Genomic DNA, 27,869 nt, shown 5'->3' on the forward strand with positions numbered 1-27,869 from the left:
TATAGATTTTTCTCTCACCCATTTACACACAATACCCCATAAAGACAAAGTTAAAACATCTTTTAACATTTTTGCAAATGTATTTAATTAAATACAGATATCTAATTTACATAAGTATTCCTACCCCTGATTCAATACTTTGTAGAAACACCTTTGGCAGAGATTAAAGCTGTGAGTCTTTCTGGGTAAGTCTCTAAGAGCTTTTCACCCCTGGATTGTGCAACATTTGCCCATTATTATTTTCAAAACTCTTGAAGCTCTGTCAAATTGGTTGATTATTTTCAGGTCTTTAAGATTTTGCCTGTGCTTAGCGCCATTCTGTAATTTTTTTATCCTGAAAAACTCCCCAGTCCTTAACGATTACAAGCCTACCCATAACATAATGCAGCCACGACTATGCTTGAAAATATGGAGAGTGGTACTCAGTAATGTGTTGTATTGGATTTTCCCCAAACATAACACTTTGCATTCAGGACAAAAAGTGAATTGCTTTGCCAAATGTTTTGCAGTATTACTTTAGTGCCTTGTTGCAAACATGATGCATGTTTTAGAAAATTTTTATTCTGTACAGGCTTCCTTCTTTTCCCTCTGTCAATTAGGTTAGTATTGTGGAGTAACTACAAAGTAGTTGATTCATCCTCATTTTTCTCTTATCACAGCCATTAAACTGTAACTGTTTAACATCACCATTGGCCTCATGGTGAAATCCCTGAGCGGTTTCCTTCCTCTCCGGCAACTGAGTTAGGAAGGACGCCTGTATCTTTGTAGTGACTGGGTGTATCGATGCACCATCCAAAGTGTAATCAATAACTTCACCATGCTCAAATGGATATTCAAAGTCTGCTTTCTTATTTTTACCCATCTACCAATAGGTGCCCTTCTTTGCGAGGCATTGGAAAACATCCCTGGTCTTTGTGGTTGAATGTGTGTTTGAAATTCACTGCTCAAATGAGGTACTTTACAGATAACTGTACGTTTGGGGTACATAGATGTGTTTAACGTCATTCTAAAGTCATGTTAAACACTATTATTGCACGCTAAGTGAGCCATGCGACTTATGTGACTTGTTAAGCACATTTTTACTCCTGAACTTATTTAGGCTTGCAATAACAAAGGGGTTGAATACTTACTGACTCAAGACATTTCAGTTTTAATTTTTAATTAATTTGTCCACATTTTGAAAAACATTATTCCACTTTCACATTATGACAAAAAAATCAACATTTAATACATTTTATATTCAGGCTGTAACACAACAAAATGTGGAAAAGGGGTGTGAATACTTTCTGAAGGCGCTGTAAATGACTGATCCCAGTTGGATTGTAAATAGTGAATGGTATTATTCATGTAATTCTGGTAGAAGATACCTGCCGAGTGGCAGGTAGCCTAGTGGTTAGAGCATTGGGCCAGTAACTGAATGGTTTCTGGATCGAATCTCTGAGCTGACAAGGTAAAAATCTGTTGTTCTGCCCCTGAACAACAAGGCAGTTAACCCACTGTTCCCCAGGTAGGCTGCCATTGTAAATACAAATTTGTTCTTAACTGACTTGCCTAGTTAAATCAAATAAATGAAGATGTTCCATGGGTCTAATTTCATTAATGTAGACTACTTACCCAGTCTGGTCATTATGGAGACAGTGCCTTTCAAATGAATTGGATTGGTGACCATCATGGATTCAAATAGCCCAATGTAAATGAATGAAGACTGATGCTGAGTGGAGGGTGTAGTCAGTTGAAATAAACTGATTGCAGACCATTGGAGCTGCCTGACAAGGATAGCCTATTTACACATTCCTGGTGCCAGCAGTAGATTATTACTGGCCAAATAATTGTTCTCTGAGACATTTAACATTTAATTGTATTGCCAATTCGGATTACATAAAATACACGTGAAAAAGCCAAAGACCAAGAAGGAAATTTATAAACAAACTGAATGAGCCACAATCACATCTAAGAGTTCTTCAAACGAGTTTCTTTGTTTCAAATAGCCTACAGGTGTTTTCATAGAAGCACAGACTATTTTCGTTGACGTACATCATAAACTATATACTGCACAATCACCATACAGCCAACAACAACGCTGAGATGAGAACTTCGAACGCGTAGTGCCACATCGTGTGGAACGAACCATGAGCTGAGCCACACATCATCACATGCGCGCTCTCCAGCTACAGGCGCGCGGCCGTCCCAGGACAGTATAAAAATCCCGGCGAACTGTCCCAAGAGCACGGAGAGAACTGGATTTCTTAGGTGAGTGAGGAGTGGTGACGACTAATGGGCACCATATAATCTACAAACGCGCTTTAGTCATGAGTGAAATAGCTTGTTTTTAGTAGAAATATAAAGCATCTCATAAAGTACGCTAGATTTGATACCGAAATAGAGACTACTTATAAATAATTGCATTAGGTTAGGCTACTGTAGCCTACACATTGGCATTGAAAAGCAAGTAATTCATCTTCTGACTGTAGTGTGCAGATTAACCAGACCAAATGTATGGTAAAACTGTTAAAAATAGATTGTTTGTAGGGAAACTACAATACCTTATTCGTTTATAGCATAGTGACTGGATTTAAAGTTCAATCTGAAACGTTTAATTGCATAGAACTAGTTTAGTTGCTATTCTAGAAGAGCTCAGTGAGTACAGTTATGGACATTTAGCGTCCATGAAAGGTTATTTTTCCTATTTGTTCTATTGGCTCAGAGTAGTATTCTACTTTATTAAAAAAAATATTCTGCCAATTCTTCCAATGTATTACCATTGTATCTTTGTATATTGTTGTATTTGTTTTCTATAGGTTTGATAGACAACCACTGTCTGACATGGGTCTATGTCTGTTTTCATAGGTGTATCTGTCTGTCAATCAATCATGAAGGCGGTGGCAATAATACTTGCTCTGGCAGTCATCTCTGGTAAACCTGGGTTTACACGGTTCCCTTTTGACACTGTTATCAATATATACAGTGCCTTGCAAAAGTATTCATACCCCTTGAATTTCTTCACATTTTATTGTGTTACAAAGTGGGATTACAATGGATTTAATTGTAATTCATTACAATTAATGACTATAATTTTGTTATAAATGGTTTATTAATCTTTAAAAAATGTTAGAATTGTTCTTCTACTTTGATATTACAGAGTATTTTGAGTAGATTACAATGAAATACATTTTAATGCCACGTTGTAACATAATAAAATGTGAAGAAATCCAGTGCAAGGCACTGTATATACAGTATATATATTTAGTATTAGTCAACTGTATATACAGTATATATATTTAATATTAGTCAACTGAATGTGCATGAATGCATTTACTGACTCCTTGCTGGAATCAGTCTTTTAGGATATACTCTTACAATACTGTAACACTTGTATAATTAGGCTTCATACTGTACCAAGGCTCCACACTCATTACCAGACTGGGTTTAACCCCCCTGATGGTGTATATTATGGAAACCTCACCTCAGAGCTCTCTGTGTCCCCCTGCAGGCTGCCATGCCCGCGCCGTGCGCCAGGCAGAGGCCCTCCAGAACCACTGGGAGGAGAACGTTGAACGCTTCTGGACCTACGTGTCTGAGATCAACAGCAGAGCCGACGGACTGGTGGAGAACCTCAAGGCCTCCCAGCTCAGCAGAGAACTCGAGTGAGTGGCGCATTGTAATACTATTTCATTCTGCTTCATCGCTCTCATTATCACCTTGTGCTGTGTGACTGTCCCTGACCATGCCTCCCTGCTTTCCCCTCTCTCCCCCGTCCTCCCCCCGTGTCCCTGACCATGCCTCCCCTCTCTCCCCTGTCCTCCCCCCTGTGTCCCTGACCATGCCTCCCTTCTCTCCCCTGTCCTCCCCTCTGTACCCTGTGTCCCCCTATGTCCCTGACCATGCGTCCCCTCTTTTCCCTCTCTCCCCCATCCTCCCCCCTGTAGCCCTGTGTCTCCCAATTTCCCAGACGATGCCTCCCCTCTTTCCCCTCTCTCCTCCGTCCTCCCCCCTGTACCCCTATGTCCCCTTATGTCACTGACCATGTCTCCCTCTACCCACTTTATGACCATCTCTGACCATGTCTCCCTCTACCCACTTTATGACCATCTCTGACCATGCCTCCCTCTACCCACTTTATGACCATCTCTGACCATGCCTTCCTCTACCCACTTTATGACCATCTCTGACCATGTCTCCCTCTACCCACTTTATGACCATCTCTGACCATGCCTCCCTCTACCCACTTTATGACCATCTCTGACCATGCCTTCCTCTACCCACTTTATGACCATCTCTGACCATGCCTCCCTCTACCCACTTTATGACCATCTCTGACCATGCCTCCCTCTACCCACTTTATGACCATCTCTGACCATGCCTCCCTCTACCCACTTTATGACCATCTCTGACCATGCCTCCCTCTACCCACTTTATGACCATCTCTGACCATGCCTCCCTCTACCCACTTTATGACCATCTCTGACCATGCCTCCCTCTACCCACTTTATGACCATCTCTGACCATGCCTTCCTCTACCCACTTTATGACCATCTCTGACCATGCCTCCCTCTACCCACTTTATGACCATCTCTGACCATGCCTCCCTCTACCCACTTTATGACCATCTCTGACCATGTCTCCCTCTACCCACTTTATGACCATCTCTGACCATGCCTTCCTCTCCTTACTTTATGACCATCTCTGACCATGCCTTCCTCTACCCACTTTATGACCATCTCTGACCATGTCTCCCTCTACCCACTTTATGACCATCTCTGACCATGTCTCCCTCTACCCACTTTATGACCATCTCTGACCATGCCTCCCTCTACCCACTTTATGACCATCTCTGACCATGCCTTCCTCTACCCACTTTATGACCATCTCTGACCATGTCTTCCTCTACCCACTTTATGACCATCTCTGACCATGCCTCCCTCTCCTTACTTTATGACCATCTCTGATCATGCCTCCCTCTACCCACTTTATGACCATCTCTGACCATGCCTCCCTCTACCCACTTTATGACCATCTCTGACCATGTCTTCCTCTACCCACTTTATGACCATCTCTGACCATGTCTCCCTCTACCCACTTTATGACCATCTCTGACCATGCCTCCCTCTACCCACTTTATGACCATCTCTGACCATGCCTCCCTCTACCCACTTTATGACCATCTCTGACCATGCCTCCCTCTCCTTACTTTATGACCATCTCTGACCATGCCTCCCTCTACCCGCTTTATGACCATCTCTGACCATGCCTCCCTCTACCCACTTTATGACCATCTCTGACCATGTCTTCCTCTACCCACTTTATGACCATCTCTGACCATGCCTCCCTCTACCCACTTTATGACCATCTCTGACCATGCCTTCCTCTACCCACTTTATGACCATCTCTGACCATGCCTTCCTCTACCCACTTTATGACCAACTCTGACCATGCCTCCCTCTACCCACTTTATGACCATCTCTGACCATGCCTCCCTCTACCCACTTTATGACCATCTCTGACCATGCCTCCCTCTACCCACTTTATGACCATCTCTGACCATGTCTCCCTCTACCCACTTTATGACCATCTCTGACCATGCCTCCCTCTCCTCACTTTATGACCATCTCTGACCATGCCTTCATCTACCCACTTTATGACCATCTCTGACCATGCCTCCCTCTCCGCAGCACCCTGATCACTGACACCATGGCTGAGCTGACCGTGTACAAGGAGGACATCCAGACCAAGTTGGGCCCCTACGCCCAGGACACAGTCGCCCTGCTGGGCCAGGACCTGCAGCTTCTGACCACCAAGCTCCAGACCGACATGGTTGACGCCAAGGAGCGCAGCACACAGTACCTGGGAGAGCTCAGGACCATGATGGAGCAGACTGCTGATGATGTCCAAAACCGTGCCACCACCTACACCCGCAAACTGAAGAAACGCCTTAACAAGGACACCGAGGAGATCCGCAAGTGAGTATAGATGGCAACAGCTAATGTACTGTAACAGCTTGATTTCCAACATAAAATAATATGTCTTCCAAGTGATGCTAACCCCCTCTGCCTCTCCCACCCAGCACCGTGGCCACCTACCTGGGTGAAATCCAGTCCCGTACCTCCCAGAACATGGATCTCGTGAAGGAGCGTGTGGAGCCCTTCGTGAGTCAGGCGCACGACACCGCCATCCGGAGGCTGGGCAGCTTCACTGACCTTCTGAAGAACCAGGCTCAGGACCTGAGCCAGCAGGTCTCCACCCAGGCCGAAGGCATGCGCGAGCAGCTGGAGGCTACCGCCGAGGACCTGCGAACCACCCTGGAGGGCAAGATCGATGAGCTCAGCAGCCTGATCGCCCCCTACGCCGCCAAGATCCGTGAGCAGCTCCAGACCACCATGGACAAGGTCAAGGAGAGCATTGACTAAATGGACCCAGGGGAGGGAGGGGTTTGGAGGACTGGTGTCCCGCCACTACACCCCTGTTTAAGTAGGGGTGGGGTTGTGAAGCACTGTGCCACCATTCACCTAGCTACCACAGAGAGGAGGAGGGAGTTAAGTGTTACTGATGCTGTTTTCACTGTGTTGGCACTGTGTGTTTTGATTGAGGGGGGTTGATAGAGAGAGAGGGGGTGAGGATGATAGAGCTTTGAAGGGGTCTTGAGCAGACAAACACAGTCCTTTATGTCTGTTCAGGCCTGTTCAAACACACAAGAGGTCATTGTTTTTAACTTGCTTTGCTTGTCTTCCTCGTTATAAGTGCTCTAGATGTCTCCTCCAAATTGTTCTACTAATCTGCATCAGGTTTCTAAGGCTGCTATATGGGATACAAGGGGGGTTGAAACAGTATCTAACAATCGTGAGCCAAATTGTCTCTGGCCCATTCCAGCGCTGTCCCTGTCCTTCATTTCAATAACTGCACTGAATTAAGACTGGGCTTATCTCCAGTACTAGCATCAGTCTGTCCAGAACCAAAGGAGCAGAACCACTCCATGCCTTGCTTGTCTATGATGCTGTATCTACACCTGCTCTGTAGGCTCTGTATTTGTTGTGATTCATATCGAAGTGTATTTACTATGACTGTATTATGATGCGAATATGACTATGAAACTTAAAGGTATACTTCACAGGGTCCATATACTACCTGTCTGTAATTTTTCAGTTTGGCCAGAGTGTCTCTGCCACTTCACAATGTAACACGCCCTGCTGCTCACTATAGTACACTGTTGGTCTGGCTGTCTGGCTGTCTGGCTGACTGGCTGACTGGCTGTCTGGCTGACTGCAGTGTGCTACCCAGCGCTGTGTAAATAAAATGTGCTTGTTGCTCAATTGTCAGTGTGTCCTTTTCTTGTCAAACCTTTATCAACTTTTTTCAACTTTGACATTTCTTTATTTTTAGTTACAATGACAAATGAAGTAGTTAATATAGCTGAATAGACGGATCTTCATCTTACAATTTTTGGTTGATGAACACACAAAACAAATCATTTATAAATTCCCTCTATCATGCACCATGTTCTGATAACAATGATAAGCTGAACCAGGTTTGTTACAGCTGGGGTTGGAGTGAAAACCTACAGGAGGGTAGCTCTCTGGGAATAGGGTTGGAGTGAAAACCTACAGGAGGGTAGCTCTCTGGGAATAGGGTTGGAGTGAAAACCTACAGGAGGGTGGCTCTCTGGGAATAGGGTTGGAGTGAAAACCTACAGGAGGGTAGCTCTCTGGGAATAGGGTTGGAGTGAAAACCTACAGGAGGGTGGCTCTCTGGGAATAGGGTTGGAGTGAAAACCTACAGGAGGGTAGCTCTCTGGGAATAGGGTTGGAGTGAAAACCTACAGGAGGGTAGCTCTCTGGGAATAGGGTTGGAGTGAAAACCTACAGGAGGGTAGCTCTCTGGGAATAGGGTTGGAGACCCCTGACATACAGTAATTCAGTGTTGGTCTTTATAAACCACAATGTAAGTTGAATTGAGATCTACGTTAGGTTATAATGTCACGTAACATCACATCTGGAGGCTCCAGAAATAGGTTGGACAGAATGTCTTCTTTTCTTTCATCTTTTCCCATCCCCAGATCCCATGTCTTTGACCCCGAAACACCAACCCTAAACCCTCTGTAGGCAGTTCTCTACTACCTGTACACTCATTAACACACACTTGTTCCTTATAATATATTTTTCAGGGTACCTATCCTTCTCCCTAACCCACATCCCCCTTTCACATTTTCTTTTAGAACCCTCCCCCACCACCCATGCACACCTCTCCACACACACTGTCAATTCATCTCCTAATCTGTACAGATGGTGCTTGATTGACCAAACACTAAAGGGCCTTCTGCCCCCTCCTGCCCTGCAGGCCTTTCTTTCTCTTTTGTCCCCTTTCCTCCCTCCTTCCGTACCTCCCTCCCTCTCTCCCTGCTTCCCCGGTCCTGGCTTGTCGGGATCTGCTCTCACATTCCTTTCTCGTTATCCCAGCAGGTTTCAGGAACCATGTTTGTGTTTTCATCTACTACAGTTGAATACAGAAGTTTACATAGACCTTAGCCAAATACATTTAAAGTCAGTTTTTCACAATTCCTGACATTTAATCCAAGTAAAAATTCCCTGTCTTAGGTCAGTTAGGATCACCACTTTATTTTAAGAATGTGAAATGTCAGAATAATAGTAGAGAGAATGATTTATTTCAGCTTTTATTTCTTTCATCACATTCCCAGTGGGTCAGAAGTTTACATACACTCAATTAGTATTTGGTAGCACTGCCTTTAAATTGTTTAACTTGGGTCAAACGTTTCGGGTAGCCTTCCACAAGCTTCCCACAATAAGTTGGGTGAATTTTGTCCCATTCCTCCTGACAGAGCTGGTGTAACTGAGTCAGGTTTGTAGGCGTCCATGCTCGCACACACTTTTTCAGTTCTCCCCACAAATGTTCTATAGGGTTGAAGTCAGGGCTTTGTGATGGCCACTCCAATACCTTAACTTTGTTGTCCTTAAGCCATTTTGCCACAACTTTGGAAGTACGCTTGGGGTCATTGTCCATTTGGAAGACCCATTTGCGACCAAGCTTTAACTTCCTGACTGATGTCTTGAGATGTTGCTTCAATATATCCACATAATTTCCCTTCCTTATCATGCCATCTATTTTGTGAAGTGCACCAGTCCCTCCTGCAGCAAAGCACCCCACAACATGATGCTGCCACCCCCGTGCTTCACGGTTGGGATGGTGTTCTTTGGCTTGCAAGCCTCCCCCTTTTCCCTCCAAACATAACAATGGTCATTATTGCCAAACAGTTCTATTTTTGTTTCATCAGACCAGAGGACAGTTCTCCCAAAAGTACAATATTTGTTCCCATGTGCAGTTGCAAACCGAAGTTTGGCTTTTTTATGGCGGTTTTGGGGCAATGGCTTCTTCCTTGATGAGCGGCCTTTCAGGTTATGTCTATATATGACTTGTTTTACTGTGGATATAGATACTTTTGTACCTGTTTCCTCCAGCATCTTCACAAAGTATTTTGCTGTTGTTCTGGGATTTTAGTCATTTAGCAGACACTCTTATCCAGAGAGACTTACAGTAGTGAATGCATACATTTCATACATTTTTTTTTCTGTGCTGGCCCCCTGTGGGAATCGAACCCACAACCCTGGTGTTGCAAACACCATGCTCTACCAACTGAGCTACAGGGAAGGCTTGATTTGCACTTTTCGCAACAAAGTACGTTCATCTCTAGGAGACAGAACACGTCTCCTTCCTGAGCAGTATAACGACTGTGTGGTCCCATGGTGTTTATACTTGCATACTATTGTTTGTACAGATGAACGTGGTACCTTCAGGCGTTTGGAAATTGCTCCCAAGCATGAACCAGACTTGTGGAGGTCTACAATTCTTTTCTGAGGTCTTGGCTGATTTCTTTTGCTTTTCCCATGATGTCAAGCAAAGAGGCATTGAGTTTGAAGGTAGGCCTTGAAATACATCCACAGGTACACCTCCAATTGACTCAAATGATGTCAATTAGCCTATCAGAAGCTTCTAAAGCCATGACATCATTTTCTGGAATTTTCCAAGCTGTTTAAAGGCACAGTCAACTTACTGTATGTGAACTTCTGACCCACTGGAATTGTGATACAGTGAATTGTATGTTAAATAATCTGTCTGTAAACAATTGTTGGAAAAATTACTTGTGTCATGTACAAAGTAGATGTCCTAACCGACTTGCCAAAAGTATAGTTTGTTAACAAGAAATTTGTGGAGTGGTTGAAAAACGAGTTTTAATGACTCCAACCTAAGTGTATGTAAACTTCCGACTTCAACTGTATGTTTATAGATATTCCACCCTTCTCTCCCGTCTAAGATACAGACGTGCACGAAGGTACACACACACAGGTGCATAGGTACACAAATGCTATGATAATTGCTTTTGATGGATTTACAGTTCATTTTTGCAATTTGCCTTGTAATGTCGCTGACCCTGCTGCTATCTTGGACCCAGTCTGTGTTGCAAAATAGTTTTATCTATGAGATTTTAGGTTTATACCTGGATAAATCGTGTTTAAAAGAACACGTAAACACCAGAAACACACAGTAATAGTAAGGTATTCTGTCAGAGCAAACAAAACATGGAGTTTTTTGAGTGTAGTTAACAGAAAGTGTGCGTCACAAAGTTTGCCTCTGAAGCGTAGGATAGAGGCCAGCAAGTAAACATTTAGGCAGGAAGGCAGGCAGTGAAGGCCACCACATATCCCTCCTCTCTGCTCCACCAATCCCCTACTGCAAAAAGCACTTACACCTACAATACTTTAGTGTTGTTGTTAATGGTAGTTTTAATAAACTAAACAAAGATAATTCTCACTGTATACAATAGCACTATGGGCGTCTTTATTTTTGAAGTTGAAGCACCGCTTCGTGATCAAGTCTATAAATATGAACACAAGCACCTTAAAATGTGCTCACACATCCTTTATTAACCAGGGAAAAAACGGTAGAAAAAATACTCCAAGCAAGCAATAACTGTGTCTCGTAAACCACCCCCACTCAACCCTAACCGTAAAAAGTATCATACCATTTCAAGTATGTGACCTTGTATTCAATGAGAAGAAATGAAGAGCAACAATGACTACAATGACCTCTCCCCTAAATCAGGTCACACTCCTAATAACAACCTCTGTGTTCATTGGAAAGTGAGTGAGCAAGTTATTGAGTCACAATTTGTTTCTGTTCCTCCTTTACTGGAAGGCCGTGTTTGGGTGAAATGTCCTACACTATATTAAACCCTGGATGTATTTGCAACGGTCTAGCCAAAGAGAAAACAGGAAAACCACAAGCATTCTGCCAGTCAGCACTTCTTCTCACATACTATACTGCAGCTCCTGGGTGTCTCTGGCTCCGGCTGAAGCAACAAAGGGCTCCAGCTAGCAAGTGTTGGCATAGCAAAACCGACAGTAACCCCCGACAACTCCCCCACAGAGATTTTACCTCTTACTACCCTTCCTCCCCCCTCTTCCCCCATCTTGGTGCTGGAACACAAACCATTCACCACAGGAGCCCTTTGGCAAAAGAAGGGGGGGAAACAGTCTTTTATCAGGCAGCTTGTTATTGCAATTCATGAGCGAGTGAGACATGGACGTTCATGCCTCATGCATCACACAAAGACTCACACTCTGCCACAGGTGAGGAATGGCTACTGTGTGATTAAGAGGTGCAAGACAATGGTCATCTCTGCATCATAATAGGGTTTCATATAGCTACAGCCATCAGCACCAAAGGGGCACCCTGCTGTGGGCAGCAGAGGGCTGGGTGTAAAGAGGGAAGTGCTGCAATGAGGAAAACATACATACCCCTCCAGCACTAATGAGAGGTTACTATAGTTCAACAAACTGTAGTCCACTACCGCTGTATGCCCCAACACAGAGAATGACCTTCTAGACTTACTTCCCCATTTTAAGAATAGTGCAACAAATCTGGTGTTTTCCGAGTTGTGTCCATGTGATTATTTACACCAAACCCCTGTACCAAACATCACACACGCACACACGCACACACGCACACACGCACACACACACACACACACACAGACACACACACACACACACACACACACACACACACACACACACACACACACACACACACACACACACACACACACACACACACACACACACACACACACACACACACACACACACACACACACACACACACACACACACTGACAACCACAAAAAAGAAGAAGGTGACATAGACTTTGCCAGACTTTGTAGTTCTTGGACGTGGAGTTACGTATAGGCTATTCCAGTACAGTAGAGGTTTGTTGACCCCAGCTTCTCTCTGTTGGAGACAGCATGAAGGAGCACTAATATAATGGACTTCTATCAGATTTACATAACAGGGGACAAATATGATACTGTGCATGCTGTATCCCATGATAACACCGATAACACAGATCTGTGTGTGAGGTCAGTGAAGGGCAATGGGATTGAAAGTAGATCAGAGGGGAAGAAGCGCACATGTTAAAGGCCTAATTTATATATTATGAAATTGATAGGTGTCAATAAGGATTCCATCACACAGCTTTCATCTATTCAGAGAAGGCAGAACAGGGATGACTTCAGGGAAGGGAGGAGGGAAGGATGGAATGGGGCCCAAATACTTGCCTTGCCAAAAAAGACTAAGGGCTGGATTCAATCCGTATCGCCAGAAGATCTGCTTTAAAATGCAAAGGTCATTGAATGCAGTCAACACAACGGTGGGAATACTGCCTTTAATTATCGGTCGCAGATCTTCAGTGCTACGGATTGAATAGAGCCCTAAATGGACTGGTCTGGTGGACTCAGAGACAGATCTGCACTGAGCACCAGAGTCAATGCAGTGCTGTTTAGTGATGCCACTGCAGAACTGTATCAATATCTTACCTCAGTAGTATAAGTATCTTATGACCTAGTTTATGGTCATAGTCCACTTTAGGTCTGTATCTTTGTGCTCTTACAGTCTGATGATTTACAATGGATATTTTATGATTAATTAATATCACAATATAAAACCTAAGGCAGGTTGAGAACCCCCCCACCCAGATCAGACTGTGAATTACAGATACAGTCAAATAAATACATTCCCACAAAATCTGATTAAATAAGTGTGGTTTGAAACAAGACAGGACATGGACCATACCTCAGCTGGGCTCTCTGAAAAAGGGAGATGGGGGAGTGTTGGTTAATCTGGAGGAGTAGGTGGGAGTAGGCCACTCTTGGCATGCGCTTCATTGGGCGATGAGGGGTCACCATAGGTCAGAAGTGGTGACTACTGATTACGTCAGCGTCCTGGGATATATAGAGGGACTCCGTCAGTCTGTCAGACACACTCGGGTTATTTTCTCTCTGAGACGGGAAAACAGGTAAGATGAACCTACTTTTCACTGGCATTTCTAGAGACTTCATTTCATTGTTATTACTTCAAATGTCTTTCTTTGCATGTGTTTTCTCTTTTCTGAGCAAACACATAGGCCGGTATATCTGCGACTTTGGGTCATCAGTTTATTTACTATAAATAAATGCACGAGAATGCCGCCAATGCAGTTGTTTATTTTATACCCCAAATTTTCCATAAATCTATACCAGTCTCTCAAAATCCGTTTGCGGTATTGTGCCGACATCTAGGTGTAGTTTATACAAGCGGGAAAGACATTCAGCCTAGCTTCTGTTTCTGAGCGCCATCCAATGCTCAGGACAGATATTAAAATAATACATTTTTATGTTAGTCTACTAATTTAATCAAATGCAGGTCAAGTTTAATCTGAAATGTAAAATGTAAGTTTTTTTTCTTGCTAATTTAAAGCCACCAATCGAAGATGTGTGATGGCTAGAGAACGCAAAGGGAGCTGTCCACTGTGCTGACCGCACGGGCGCGCTCTTTCACTAGCCACACGTGCAGCTGAACGGTTTCAGCTGTAACACATAACAGCTTTTGATCATTTTCACTTGTTTAGCACAACTCCTGATGAAGCCCTGACAGCATAACGCTTTGATTTTGTTTAACTCATAACTAACTCATCATGCAAACCTTTTTATGATGGAGGATATTAAAGGCAGGGTGTTTTGTTACTAAATTTGTCTTTCGCTTGCAGCCAACAGTCAAGATGAAACTGTCCATTGCCATTGCCGTGTTGATGCTTGTGTTCGCCGCACACACAGGTATGAAGCCCTACCCTATTAGGCATCCATTACACTCTAACTCTATCTAGTCATTACCATTGCTCCTTCACCTCCTTCAATACTGGCGTCAATACTAATGCATTATCACTGGTGACACGTGTGTGATGTTTCTCTATCACACAAACACATGTACATGCACATGCATGTACACACTCACACAGCCTCACACACAAATACACTTGATAACAGTCGGTACAAATCCATTACAATTAAATGCCTAAGTCTGACCTCAAATACACAATACAAATATATTATTATGAACACACGTGTACCATCTATCTCTCTCTCTCCACCGTTCTATCTTCATGATGAAACCCTCTGTCTCCCCATTTTCCTGACTATTTCCAGTTCTCTGTTCATAGTTCTAACCCTGACTCCTTTCTCTCTCTCTACAGAGGCTCAAGAGGCTGAGAAGACCATTGAGGAGCATTTCACCACCTTCGGCAATCAGATGAAGGAGCTAAGTGATGACCTGACCGTCAAGACCAAGGACATAGTTGAAAAGATTGGAGACAGCGAGTTCGTCACCAAAACCAGGTACACGCACACACATCCCCCCCAAAACATAACCCAACATTACATTCATTGGAGATCTACATTAGTACTCTGAAATAATTAAAGACTGAAATGACTCACTGTGTGCCTGTCTCTCTGTCTCCAGGACCTGGTTCACTGAGCAGTTGGACAAGATGAAGGCCAAGATCGACGAGACCTTCCCCAAGCAGTAGTAAGCCTGTACACCTCAGACCCTGCCTGTCTAAGACCCCCCACACCCCCATCACGCTTCTTGCTCTGTCTTACCTGGTGACGCGGTTGCTATGACGCTGACACGTGCCTTGTGCCGACAGACACCAAGGTTATATTCCCCCTCTGTGAAGAGACCGATGTCATCTCTGTGTAATTGTTACGGCTTGCTTTAATAAACATGGCTGGCTTTAATAACCTGGAACACAATGAGCTGAACAATAAAAATACCTTTGTGATAAAACTATATTTGTGGGTTGTTATATTATGCATTTGATTTGCTACAGTAAGAAGTCAACCTGTTCATTTTTAAAGAGACCAATGAGTCCAGGCAATGACAAGTTAGATGTTATTCTGAACAATGAGTTTGATCGACATTGATTTTGATTTGACATGTGTCTCTTCAACTAATATATGAGGGGCACATCAATCAATCAATGAAATTGATATATAAAGCCCTTTTTACATCAGCCGATGTCACAAAGTGCTATACAGAAACCCAGCCTAAAACCCCAAACAGCAAGAAATGCAGATGTAGAAGCACGTTTTTATAAGGATATAAAGACATGAAGACCTGTACACATAATACAGACAGTATGCATAACATATATTAAAAACAGTGCAGAAAGACCAACCATTCACTTCGTCTCTGTTTATGATGCATTGTGGGACAGGTGTAGGATGTTAATGTGGTCAAAGTGAATGGTCAGCTGACCAGTATGACACAGCGGTTAAAAACACCATGGTGGCCAGAGAAACAATCTGTGCATTCTGACTGAAAGATACTATACTTAAAAGCAGTCTGCAACACATGTCATTTCACATTTTGCCCAGACACTTCTCTAACTGAGATTCAGCAGTAAGACAAGTGTCTGCCAATGGCCACTTTCTTCCATTCAACATGTTTGTTGTGTGCAGCCCTGAAAAGTATCTCTATAAACAATGTTCAATCTCTTGAAACGTCATGTTCCTGTGCTAAGATATGCTTCCCCTAAAAAAGACACAAACTTGTGTCACAATCACAAATGGACTCTGGATTTATGCTGTTATTGAGCTCTCCTTAACAATGAACGCTCTGTAATGCAATACAACAGACATACTTTGATGCTCTGGATATAATGTATCACTCTGGATATCCACACATCAATAGCTTTACTGAGAGATACTAACCCGGTCAAATCATTCTGCAGAATGAATTAATAGCAGAGAGTGTTCTGTGAGAGATAGTGGTCTATCCATCTATGTCAATAGCAGACACCAAAGGGCAATTGGGAGCACTACACTTGCTGCTGGTCCTCCATTTCACAAGGCCCGGGCTAAAGTCACTGTTTATCCTGAGTTAATGATTACTATGCTGTCCCTGTTTACTGGGATCTGCTCCTGTGTTTGACCAGAGGTCAAGGGTCAGACGGTAGAGGAGGTCCAGGGGGCAAGAGGGTTGTGCACCCCACCAGGTAATACTCCTATTTTCACCCTATTTTCTGGTGAAGTGTCATGATAGTGAGCAGCGTTAATCTGCTCTCTGTACCCTCTTCTCACAACAAGCAACTATTGTGCTGTGTCTGTCGACAGGACCAGAGGTCAAGAGGCGAATGGACAAAGGGCATCTATAGAAAAGTAATAGTAGGAAAACAAGATTTGAAAATGACATCCACAGTTGGTCATGTATTAGTGTGTCATTCAGTATTGTGCCTGAAACTGATGTGTTGCAGAGAGAGAGAGAGAGAGAGAGAGAGAGAGAGAGAGAGAGAGAGAGAGAGAGAGATAGGTATTCTGAAATGCACTCTATTTCATTGACCTGCTGTCTTCTTAATAGATATATCTGGAGCACAGAGATATAAAGACCTGGTGTGAATACTTACAAGCCAACATGTCCACTCGTCTTTAATACAGAAACTTTGGGCAGCTATCCAGACAATGTTGGAATTGAAAACATTATGAGAGATTAATGTAACCTTTTGGCAAATGCAAGGATGAAAGTTTAACATGAGAGGCTTTTTTAAATGTGTTGCTAGGAGTTAGTGTTCCCTTTGGGCAGAAATTGATACTGCAGCAGCTGACACAAGTCATTTATCTTATTTCAAGATGTTTTGTGTTAACCCTTTTTTCGGTTAAAATAAGCAAAATTATCTTCCAATGAAGTTAGATAATTTATCTTGGTAATTTTTTAAAATATATAATCTAAAGGGAATTATCACTAAATATAAGATATTTCAGCTTGCTTACATTTCGGTTTTTGCAGTATACCCAGAAAATCTTTTCTCAAAAATTAAATAAATAAAGAGTATCGAACCACTGGACTACTTACGACTGACTCACTGATCATCCAAGCCAATCCAATCAGTCCACCACTTTCCACCCAAAAAGAGACCATCGGTCAGTGGTCACCAAAACAGAACAATGTACACATGTAACCAAGTAAAAGCGCTGTGAGAAGTCCTCTAATTCAAATAAAGTGACTTGATTCCACTAAACAGATTGGACAATACTGAGAACAAACACTAAGGTAAAGTGCTCCCTAAAATGCTATTTCACTTACTTTGAATTGTGTAGTTTCTAGCTGTATTTATACTGGAGGCTAGCCGTTATGTGTGATAATGTTGATTACAGAAATATATACACATATCAGTGATCTATCATTTGAATGTATGATTAGTTTTGTTTGGGGTGATGAAAAATGTAATGTACTGTTTATTGAATAATTTCATTATATGTAATATCTATTTTCTAAGTGAGATGTGTATTTTAGCCAAATCTTCCCATTCTGTTTCCATGACAGATGCAAGGGAAACTGATGCTAGTTGCTCTCCTCTTGCTTATTCAAGGTGTGGCCGTGCATTTCAACATTTTTTATTGTCTATCTAGACTATCCTCCATTGAACTGTTGACATGGACTGGTAGTATTTTGAGTATGGTTTTCATCCTACTGTAACCTCTCTCCTCCATAGCGTGTGTCCATAGTGGCCCAGACGCCAGCCCCAGGGGACTCTGACTCTGAGGGGCTTCTGCAGCGGGCAACAGAGGCATACAGGTACAAACAGACACACAGTCACCATGGCCGACCATGCCGTTTTAAGGAAAAAGGTAAAAGGTATGCACTCAGTAGATGCTGCTTCCAACTGATTTATTCTTGTGTGTGTGTCTTACAGGGCAGCCAAAGTTAAAGCCCAGACAATAAGAGAGGTGGTGCAGGCCTTTGCTGGTGCGTACTACGAAGACCACATCAAACCAGTGGCTGATCCCTACATGGACTGGGTCTCAGCCTCCACCAGTTCCTTCTGGGACAGAGTCAAGGAGAAGATGGACCAGTACAGACCCATCTAATGGCACCTGAATCTAAGGCAGGCGAACACCCACCCAGCTCACTGCCAACACATATACTCATGCAAGGTGGTACTAGGACTGATTCTATATTCATATGCACTAGGGATTACAACTAGGACATTTGTGTTACAATGTTTTAGAAGAGCGCGTGAACACTGCTGTATGATTTGGCCGGTGAATGAGGACACCCGTTTACTAGTGTTTCATTAACCTCAGCACAAGGGTTGTGATAGTTTTAAAACTGCCATAGTGTATCAGTAATCATACCGTTAGGCTCACATATTGCATCTAAGTGAGTCAATTAACTATTGTGAACCACCAAAATGAATTAACACTAAATAAAATGAAAACATTTAATTGGACCATTATAGTGTTGTGCCTTTTCATAAACTTTCCCTTGACACGGTCTACACTCCTCGCATTCATCAATCTCTGAACTGAATGAAGTAGAAAGCTGAGAGAGACTGAGAATAGATTTTAGAATGGCAGAGAGGCAGAGAGAAAGCAACAGTGAATGACAAAGAGGGAGAGAAAGAATGAGACAGAAAGAATGAGACAGACAGACAGACAGACAGACAGACAGACAGACAGACAGACAGACAGACAGACAGACAGACAGACAGACAGACAGACAGACAGACAGACAGACATCAGTGATGAGAGTGATAGCTACAGACTGTGTTGAAATCGGAGTGTTATCTAGGTGAGAGTTGACAGTTGAGATACAAGGTTCAGCAGGTGTGTCTGGTTGGAGAGGAGATGTGTGTGACCTGCAGGCCGTTTCTCTCGGGTGTCACTGTGTGGACTGCAGACATCGATCCTGGAACACAGTCAACATACTCTGGGCCCTGTTTAATTCAATCAAACCATAGTCTGACTAACTGGGATACATGAAACACATTCAAATAGACAGCGAGAATGGACCTTAGCGTGAATAAACCGTTGAGATACTTTTTTGTTAGACATTGTAAAGAGTGTTTTGTTGTTGAGTTCGTGAATTCTGAATGTGTGCAAGAATACAGATTTCAATGAGTTACATAGAGGCAGTCGAACATACTGGTTTATGTTCCACACAAATGTTGACAAATCAATTATGGAAAACTGTCAGACTGTTAAAATGCTTAACATGATTATTCATTCATAAAAAATCTCTTTCATGCACTGATATGCAAACGTTTTGGAGGAGAATTTAGGCTTTCCTACATATGCAGAAGAGTGCATTGCAGCATAAATAGATTTCAGAAACGAATCCAAGTGATAATCTGGATGCATTGCATCACCTGTCTCAAGTGCAATGGACTTTGTTTAGGCAAACGAGTGTGTGGATGTTTGTCCCATAGGTACAGTGGGCTCTGGTGTGTCTGGTGCGTGGGTGTGTGTGCGTGTGCGTGAGTACCTGTGTGCATACTCATTAGATGACGTTTGTTTACTCTCCTCACTATATCATGGTGTCTACTTGTCCAGATTGCTTTACAGACAACTCAGCCACCAAAGGAGACTGTCATTTAATTCACTGGGATCTGTACACAGACTACAACAGGTTGTCTTTTTCTCTCTCTCTTCTCATCTTTTATACATATATTATTTCAATGCTCTAGTATCTCTAAAAATAGAAATGTATTAATGTATGAATTATTTATTTTCTCATGTATTTTAAGATGCATCTTCCTTTCGTATCAATTATAGTTTCATTGATGCCTGATCAGAATGGTGTGATTTCTAGTCTAATAAATAGACAGGCATTGCATTTAACTTCATCTAAATAATGCATATAAATTCTTATTGTGTTTGTTTTTTTCTTTCAGAAATGAACGGAAAATTGGCATTCGCCTTAGTGCTTGCACTCCAAGGTAAGACCTAGAACCTGCAACACACACCCTGCAGAACTCAAACCAGATTTGTGTTTTTTCATCAGAAATGAATGCTTATAGGTACCTTCATGTGTGTGTAAAATATTGTTTACTGTTCTCAAATGTTTAATTCATAGGTTTTAGATGTGTATGAAATGTATTTTTTTGGCAAAAATGCTATATATCCATTGTTTAGCTGGAATGGAAGGTTCGTGTCCTGTAAATACTGTATATTGATGTCACAAATGTATCATTTGTACAGTTCTTTATAAAAAATGTAGCTATTTGTCACATTTGACTGTGTTAAACCTAGCTGTAATACAACTTATTTCTGTGAGAGAGGTGGATATATAACATTTTGCTAAAAAACATGATTATTTATCTCTGAAATGAAACCCTCGTGATATTTTAAACAAAGACATGGCTGTCATTGAACAACCCCATGGCATGATTAGATAGTGAAAAAACACACCAATCTCTTCCATAATCTCTTTAAACAATAAAAGCAAATTGACCAACATTTATGAAAATGGATATATAGCGTTCATTCCAGCCGTTTCTACAACAGAAGGTAATAGCCACCTTTGACCTGCAGCTGTGTCAGTGACAGTGAGAGAATATGTCAGCAACAGGAATGCATAGCACAGTTAGTTAGTTGTATGTTTATCTGAGAGGTGATAGGCTTTGAACTGTGATGGACTTGTGGAGGTGATAGACCGACCATGTTGAGCAGTGACACAATGGGCATCAGAACCCACTGCTACACAATCTGCAGGGATAAGAGAGACCTCAGATGTCAGGTTGAAATGGCCTTTGTTTATTTCAGCCGAGTTTACTCATCATGAGAGCGATCAAACCAAGTGACCGAACTACCTCCATTACACAGACACAGACACTAAATCAACCTTACTAACACACACTGCCTGATTATGTGAAGCATTTGAGTATATTAGGGCTATTTTGTGGCTATAGTTAGTCCAGTGGTTTTAGATACTGTTTAACAGCAGTCAATCAAGTCAAGCATGTGCAATGAATGAATAAATACTATCTCTTCCCTGTCTCCCCTCCAGTCTCTGTGTGCCTGTGTGAAGTACCAGAGCCAGACAAGGAGCTGGTGGAGAAGTATGAGGCCATGAAGTCTGTGTTCTACAAGAGGCTGATGAACGCCTACAGCAAGGTGCAGGCTGCTGTGGGGCCTATGACTGAGAGCCTGGGCCAGGGCCAGGGCCAGGCTGCCAAAGACTACATCGAGGAGCTGCAGGGCAACCCCAAATTCCTGAGCGCTGTCAAGATCGGAAGGTGAGTGCCCCACCGCGACACAACCAAGTTAACTTGTCGCGTCAATCCAGACCCTGCACTGAGTCAGTCTGTCAGTCTGTCAGTCTGTCGATGTCCTGTTGTCCTGCTTGTTTGTCTGTCTATCCGTCTGTCTGATTTACTGTCAGTTCTTCTGTCTATCTGCCCATAACTTTGAAATAGGATTTAAAATGATTATAGGATCTTAGATATTGGTCCTTCATGCCCATCAACATGTTAACTAGATATTTTACCATTCTCTATTAACCAGTGGACACATCAGAACTTAAAATACCATTTCAGGTATTTCAATTACATTTCACTACATTTCAAAACAAGTTTTCAGATCATCTTTATTTGAAAAAACAAATAGTTGGAAATATACTTGGAAAGTATTTGAAAATACTTAAATACACTGGCTCAGATACGTTCCCATGCATTTAACCCAGATATTTGAAATGCTTTCAAATACAATTTGGAAGACTACTTGTTTTAGTTTTCTCAAATAACCATTCAAATACTCAAATAAAAGTACTTATTTTGGGCTGTGTATTTCAGAATACTCAAATACACAGATGTAAAAATAAAATTTAAAAAACACTCAAAAACACATGTATTTTAACCCAGGTCTGGGACACATAGGATGGCTGTTAACCTATAACATCACTGACATCTCCTCCTGTCTCTGTGTGTGTGTTGTCCAGTGGTCTGGCCCAGGAAGCAGCACCCTTGGTGGACAAGGCCCGTATGGCCGGCCTGGGTCTGTACGGACACTATGTGCGCCCCCATGTTGGCACCTACCTGGATGAGGCCATCACCTCCATCAAGGTTTACCTCGACAAAGTCCTGCCTGCCGAGGATTGAGCCCTAGATAGCCTCCGTCACAACGGACCACCCCACACGCTTGTACCTTTCCACACAGGGCTTGGCTCTGCTTTAGCTGTGCTTCTGATACATGTATTAAATGCTAGAGGGGGAAAATACCTGAAGGTGATTGAGAAGAGAAATGCACAATGCAAAACGCATTCCCTCCCGTTTTCTATGTCAACACTTTCCTAGACATGACTGTTCAAGGGAAACAAAAGTCAAAGCATGGTAGATAGGAAGATTGACATCTCGCAAGAGCTTTAACATTCATCCAACATTGTGCATGTATATAACTACGTGTTTGATACTCTCACAGGAGTTTGTGTGTGTGTGTGTGTTTGTGTTCAATAAAGATCTGAAAGTTGAAACTCTCGACTGATACTTGTGCATCATGTTTAATTAGGGTACGAAAAACATTTTTACTCATCTATATGAATAATAATATCATGAACCAGATTTTTCTTTAAGTACCACAAGTGAGAAATGTTGATCAAACTGCTTAATTGTTTATTATTAAGAAGTTACGGTAGCACTTTATTTTAGGGTAAAGAAATGACCAGTTATGTACTTATTATTAACATTATTCATTATTTAAGAGTTACATGGTAACATGGTGAATACACAATAATAACTTATAAAAACAGGTGTTTCTTGGAATTCATTAAAACAAGCACCAAGTGATTAAAGCTGTAGCCCGTCACTTGTTTTGACTGACAACAGAACAGGACAGAACATGACAGAACAGATTGTCACGACTCCTGCCGAGGGTGACTCCTCTCCCTGTTCGGGTGGCGCTCGGCGGTCGTCGTCACCGGCCTACTAGCTGCCACCGATCCCTTTTTCCCTTTTCTGTTGGTTATGCCTTTATTTGTTGCACCTGTTTTCAATGAAGTTATTAGATGAGCATTTAAGCCCGTCTCCCCACCTGTTCTGTGTGCGGGCTTGTTTCTTTCATTTACACTGTGTGTTGTGTAGTGGATTGTGTTTTTTGGGACTTTGTATTTTGATACGCCCTGTTGGTTGTGCGTAATAAAAGCACTGTACTAAACGTTTCTGCTTCCTGCGCCTGACTCCACACCCACGACGTCCAAGCATTACACAGATGAGAACAGTGTCGTGCATCATTGAAAGTGAAGACTTATTTTATCAAATTATCAAATTATTTTATCAAATTAATTCTTTATTCTTTATTTATCAAATTATTTTATCAAATTAATTCTCTGTAATTATTATTACGTGATTAAACTAATCACATAAATGTAATTAACTAGGAAGTTGGGCCACAAGGTAAATCTTCAGATTACAAAGTTATAATTTTCCTAATATAACTCTTCAGATATTTTAATATATGATCAATTAGTCTTGTAGTTAATGAATTATTCTTTACCTCACGTTAGTCTCATTCCAAACGTCGTAAATTGTTGGTTATCTGCACGAACCCAGCCTTTACTATGAATCATCCATACACCAATTGGCTAAATAATTGATTTACTAATTAACTAAATAATCACAGACATGCATAAACAAACAACACAGTAGACATGGTTACAAGGAAATGATAGGGGAGGTTCCCTAGTGGGCTAAGCTGATGTGACGGCTTGGTGGACAAAGGGAAGTGGTTGTGGACTGAGAACAGGCGGGAAGACAAAAGGAATCACTACGCAGTTGATAATTATACTAATTGAATTGCTAATCCTTCGCACATGAACGCTCACTCAATCGGGAATAATTGCAATCAATATATATTTACACCCAGTGTGTCGTCGTGATCTCTGCTGGAATCGTCAGTCCTTCTGTCTGTTGGAGAGTTCATCCGAGCGTCTCTCTCTCTCTCTCTGCTTCCCTGAAGATCAAAGTCTTTCGTGGTTATATTGGATACTTCAGAGTACCATTCAGAAATGTTCTCATAGAATAGATGTTTCGGCGGTTGTCGGTCTTCGCATGCCAGGTTGACATAATTTCTAGCTGCAGACTAGTAATTAGTATCTAAAATTTGCTCTTATTCTGTAGGGATCGATAATCTCAGAGTTTAACAATTTCCAGCCGTGTAGCTGTGGTATGATTAGGAATTCAATAACTATTCGCAATCACAGCTCACGCTGTGGGTTTGCTTAGTTTAAACTCAAACCTGTGCCCCCTCGGTGTCCATTGAGGTAAGCGTGGTCTGAAGAGGATTTCCTCAGGAGGGGGTTTTATTCATTACAATAGAAAAGGAGGTTCTAAGATGCCAGATCATGTCTGTGCTCACGGGGGTGGGCCAATGACTTAGTTAAACTTTAAAGGGAATACAATTATCTCACATTAAAGGCTTAACATCACATTACATCATTTCACAAATAGTTTCATCTTTACTCATTAATTTAATACAAGAATTAGATGCAAACCCCATAATTGAGAAATGTACACATTCAGAGATATAGTTATGTGTGTTTCCTGTCCTCTCTGAGGTCACCAAATGAAACACACTCATCATACCTGTCCCTTAAGTGTCCACGTACCATTCCCACCTTATCACAAGTGGACATTTTGTATCAAATTCCCATTTTGGGGAATTAGGAGTTTGCCATGTGAAATCCTTTGTTCTCTCTATGTGTCTCTCTTTCTGCATGGCCAAGGGGAGAGAGTCTCCACCAGGAATTTACGACCTGAGATAACAGAACCTGGGTGTAGGAGAGAGAGAGGGGGGGGGGGCTGCGATCTATACCCAGAAAGGGCCACATCATGACAACAGGACAGATGAGAACAGGACAGAACATGACAGAACAGAGGAGAACAGGACAGATGAGAATAGAACAGGACAGAACAGATGAGAACAGAAGAGGACAGGACAGAACAGATGAGAACAGGACAGATGAGAACAGGACAGAACAGGGCAGAACAGAGGACAACAGGACAGATGAGAACAGAACAGGACAAGACAGGACAGAACAGAGGAGAACAGGACAGATGAGAACAGAACAGGACAGATGAGAACAGAACAGGACAGAACAGAACAGAGGAGAACAGGACAGAAGAGAACAGAACAGGACAGAACAGAGGAAAACAGGACAGATGAGAACAGAACAGGACAGAACAGAGGAGAACAGGACAGATGAGAACAGAACGGGAAAGAACAGAGCAGGACAGAACAAGACAGAACAGGATGGTCCAGAACAGTACTTGGCTGTGTTCGAATACCCATACTAACATACTGTATACCACATACTTCGAGATTTTTCCAATTATTTTTAAATTTTTGTGATTTCCAAATGTTCCCTTAGATTACCACCACTACCATGCCTACCAGAGACCTTTGTGCCAATGTGTGATCCATACTGACAGTAGGGTTGGACGATTTTAAGATTCCATCTTCTATCGACGATATTTGACAACCATTGACGATGGTGATGACATCGTAATGTCACAAATGATTAGCATATTTGAATTTGACTGCACCTCCAGAGTCTGGCAGCTGACAACAGCGCAGTGGAGTGAGCACAGAGCAGGGGGACATGCCAAATGACCCATTCCCTATTTGCCATAGAAAAATACATTTTAATACATATGCGGTAGTTAGACTATTAATATAATGCAAGAGACCAATGTAGATACATACAATACCCCATAATGTCAAAGTGGAATTATGTTTTTAGAATTTTTTTTACAAATGAATTAAAAATTAAAAGCTGAAATACCTTAAGTATTCAACCCCTTTGTTATGCAAGCCAAAATAAGTTCAGGAGTAAATTATGTAGGCCAATAACACAAAATCTAAATGGAATCAATTTTATATTCAGGCTGTAACATAACAAAATGTGGGAAAAGTCAAGGGGTGTGAATACTTTCTGAAGGCACTGTATAGGCTTGACGAAGTTCAATCTCAGAAAGTTGACTAGAGAGGGAACAAACAATTAGAAGATAGACTAATTTAATATGAAATTGAAACAAACCTGGTATGTTTCTGCTTTACTTGACCAAAGCATAGGCAAAATAGATTGTCGGTCGGAAAATCCCTCTTTGCAAACCAAACAGCCAATAATATAGGCCTACACATAGGCTACTGTCAATAAAAGTTGCGATAAACGTTACTTTGATAAAGTTCAACTTGTAAACTAATAAGCCTATTATGCCTTTTGCCTATCGAACTTTAAAAATACTAAATTTACAATCAGATAAAACAAATGAATATTTATAACATTCTTTATAACACTTCAAAACGAAGTAACATTGGCTTATGCTAAAAATGAAAAGGCCTGATAGGATATGTCTTTTGCCTATAGAACTGTACAAATCCTAAATATAGGCCTAAAAGTTTGAAAATATATAAAGTATCTTAAACAAAATAAATATAAAAATGACCTAAATGAATGCGAAGAAAACTGTAAATAAGTCATTTAAGGTTTGACAGAATATTTTTGCCTATCCTATAGGCTATGTCTTTCAAACAAGATGCATCTTGATTTGAATTTAGGCTACAATATAAAATACAATTTCAAAAAAAGTGCAATTAGAAACCATCAGGTTTCTGGTAAGGAGAACCATTATGTTCACCCAGAGCAGCGAACTCAGCAAGATGATGGACTTGTAAATGTTGACAGAGGTTTGTCCCTACTTTCCCTGATTATCTTTTTGCATATTCTGCAAGTGACCAATCAGGTCTGCTGGCTCACATTAATAATTCAGCCTGAAATCGAAGAACTGCCAGACAGGCGAAGATGTGCTTTGAATTCTTCCCCACCAAGTCAGCCATCTTTTTTCCTGATTTAGCATAAGTTAGGCTATATAGGCTTAGTGAAACCCAGTCCCATCCTTTTTTTTACAGTCTGAATTTCCTTTTTTAAAGTTGGCTGATGGATGAAAGAGGCACTTAACCAGATGATCAAGATGAAATAACAATAAACTACACTTGATATGTATATTATAGGCATATTCGCTTTTAAAAGGTAGGTTAATATAACTGATATGAGTATTTTTATGGACAAATAGCCCTATCAATTTTTTAAAAATCATGCAGTCTAGACTAGATAAAAAATAACTAGGCATAAAATTGTTCAGCTAAAAGACCAATGCAGATTCATCATAATTCACCTCTATTTAAAATATTACAATAATTTGGGGACAGGTCAAAAAACATTAAACATTTATGGCAATTCAGCTAGCTTGCAGTTGCTAGCTAATTTGTCCTATTTAGATAGCTAGCTTGTTGTTGCTAGCTAATTTGTCCTATTTAGATAGCTAGCTTGTTGTTGCTAGCTAATTTGTCCTGGGATATACACAATGAGTTGTTATTTTACCTGAAATGTACAAGGTCCTCTACTCCGTCAATTATTCCACACATGAAATGGTCAAGAGAATCGTTTGTAGTCATCTCTCCTCCTTCCAGGCTTTATCTTCTTTGGACTTTATATGGCGATTGGCAACTAACTTTCATAATAAGGTGTATTACCATAACCGACCTCAGTTCATCTTTCAATCACCCACATGGGTATAACCAATGAGGAGATGGCAAGTGGGTATATGCTTCTAAAGCCAATGAGGAGATGGGAGAGACAGGACTTGCAGTGCATTGTGCGCCACAAATAGAATCAACTTCTATTTTAGTGCCTGGCAACGGAGACGCTTGTTGGGTGCAATG

The 27,869-nt window shown here is 41.7% G+C and overlaps 2 protein-coding genes across 2 annotated transcripts; both read left to right on the plus strand.

Moving 5' to 3' along the window:
* The first annotated feature begins 2,187 nt into the window (after positions 1-2,187).
* Positions 2,188-7,311, plus strand: LOC115176693 (apolipoprotein Eb). Its single transcript, XM_029736891.1, has 5 exons — positions 2,188-2,250; positions 2,848-2,913; positions 3,491-3,644; positions 5,670-5,957; positions 6,062-7,311. Exons 2-5 carry the CDS (start codon positions 2,871-2,873, stop codon positions 6,402-6,404), a joined length of 828 nt encoding a protein of 275 aa, XP_029592751.1. The 5' UTR covers positions 2,188-2,250; positions 2,848-2,870; the 3' UTR covers positions 6,405-7,311.
* Positions 7,312-13,256: 5,945 nt separating this feature from the next.
* On the plus strand, positions 13,257-15,165 carry apoc1 (apolipoprotein C-I). The gene is made up of 4 exons (XM_029738367.1): positions 13,257-13,357; positions 14,087-14,153; positions 14,570-14,711; positions 14,836-15,165. The coding sequence occupies exons 2-4, from the start codon at positions 14,099-14,101 to the stop codon at positions 14,900-14,902; spliced, it is 264 nt and encodes an 87-aa protein (XP_029594227.1). The 5' UTR covers positions 13,257-13,357; positions 14,087-14,098; the 3' UTR covers positions 14,903-15,165.
* Positions 15,166-27,869: the final 12,704 nt, after the last annotated feature.

This window comes from Salmo trutta, chromosome 37 (assembly GCF_901001165.1).
Source record: "Salmo trutta chromosome 37, fSalTru1.1, whole genome shotgun sequence".
NCBI classification, from domain to species: domain Eukaryota; kingdom Metazoa; phylum Chordata; class Actinopteri; order Salmoniformes; family Salmonidae; genus Salmo; species Salmo trutta.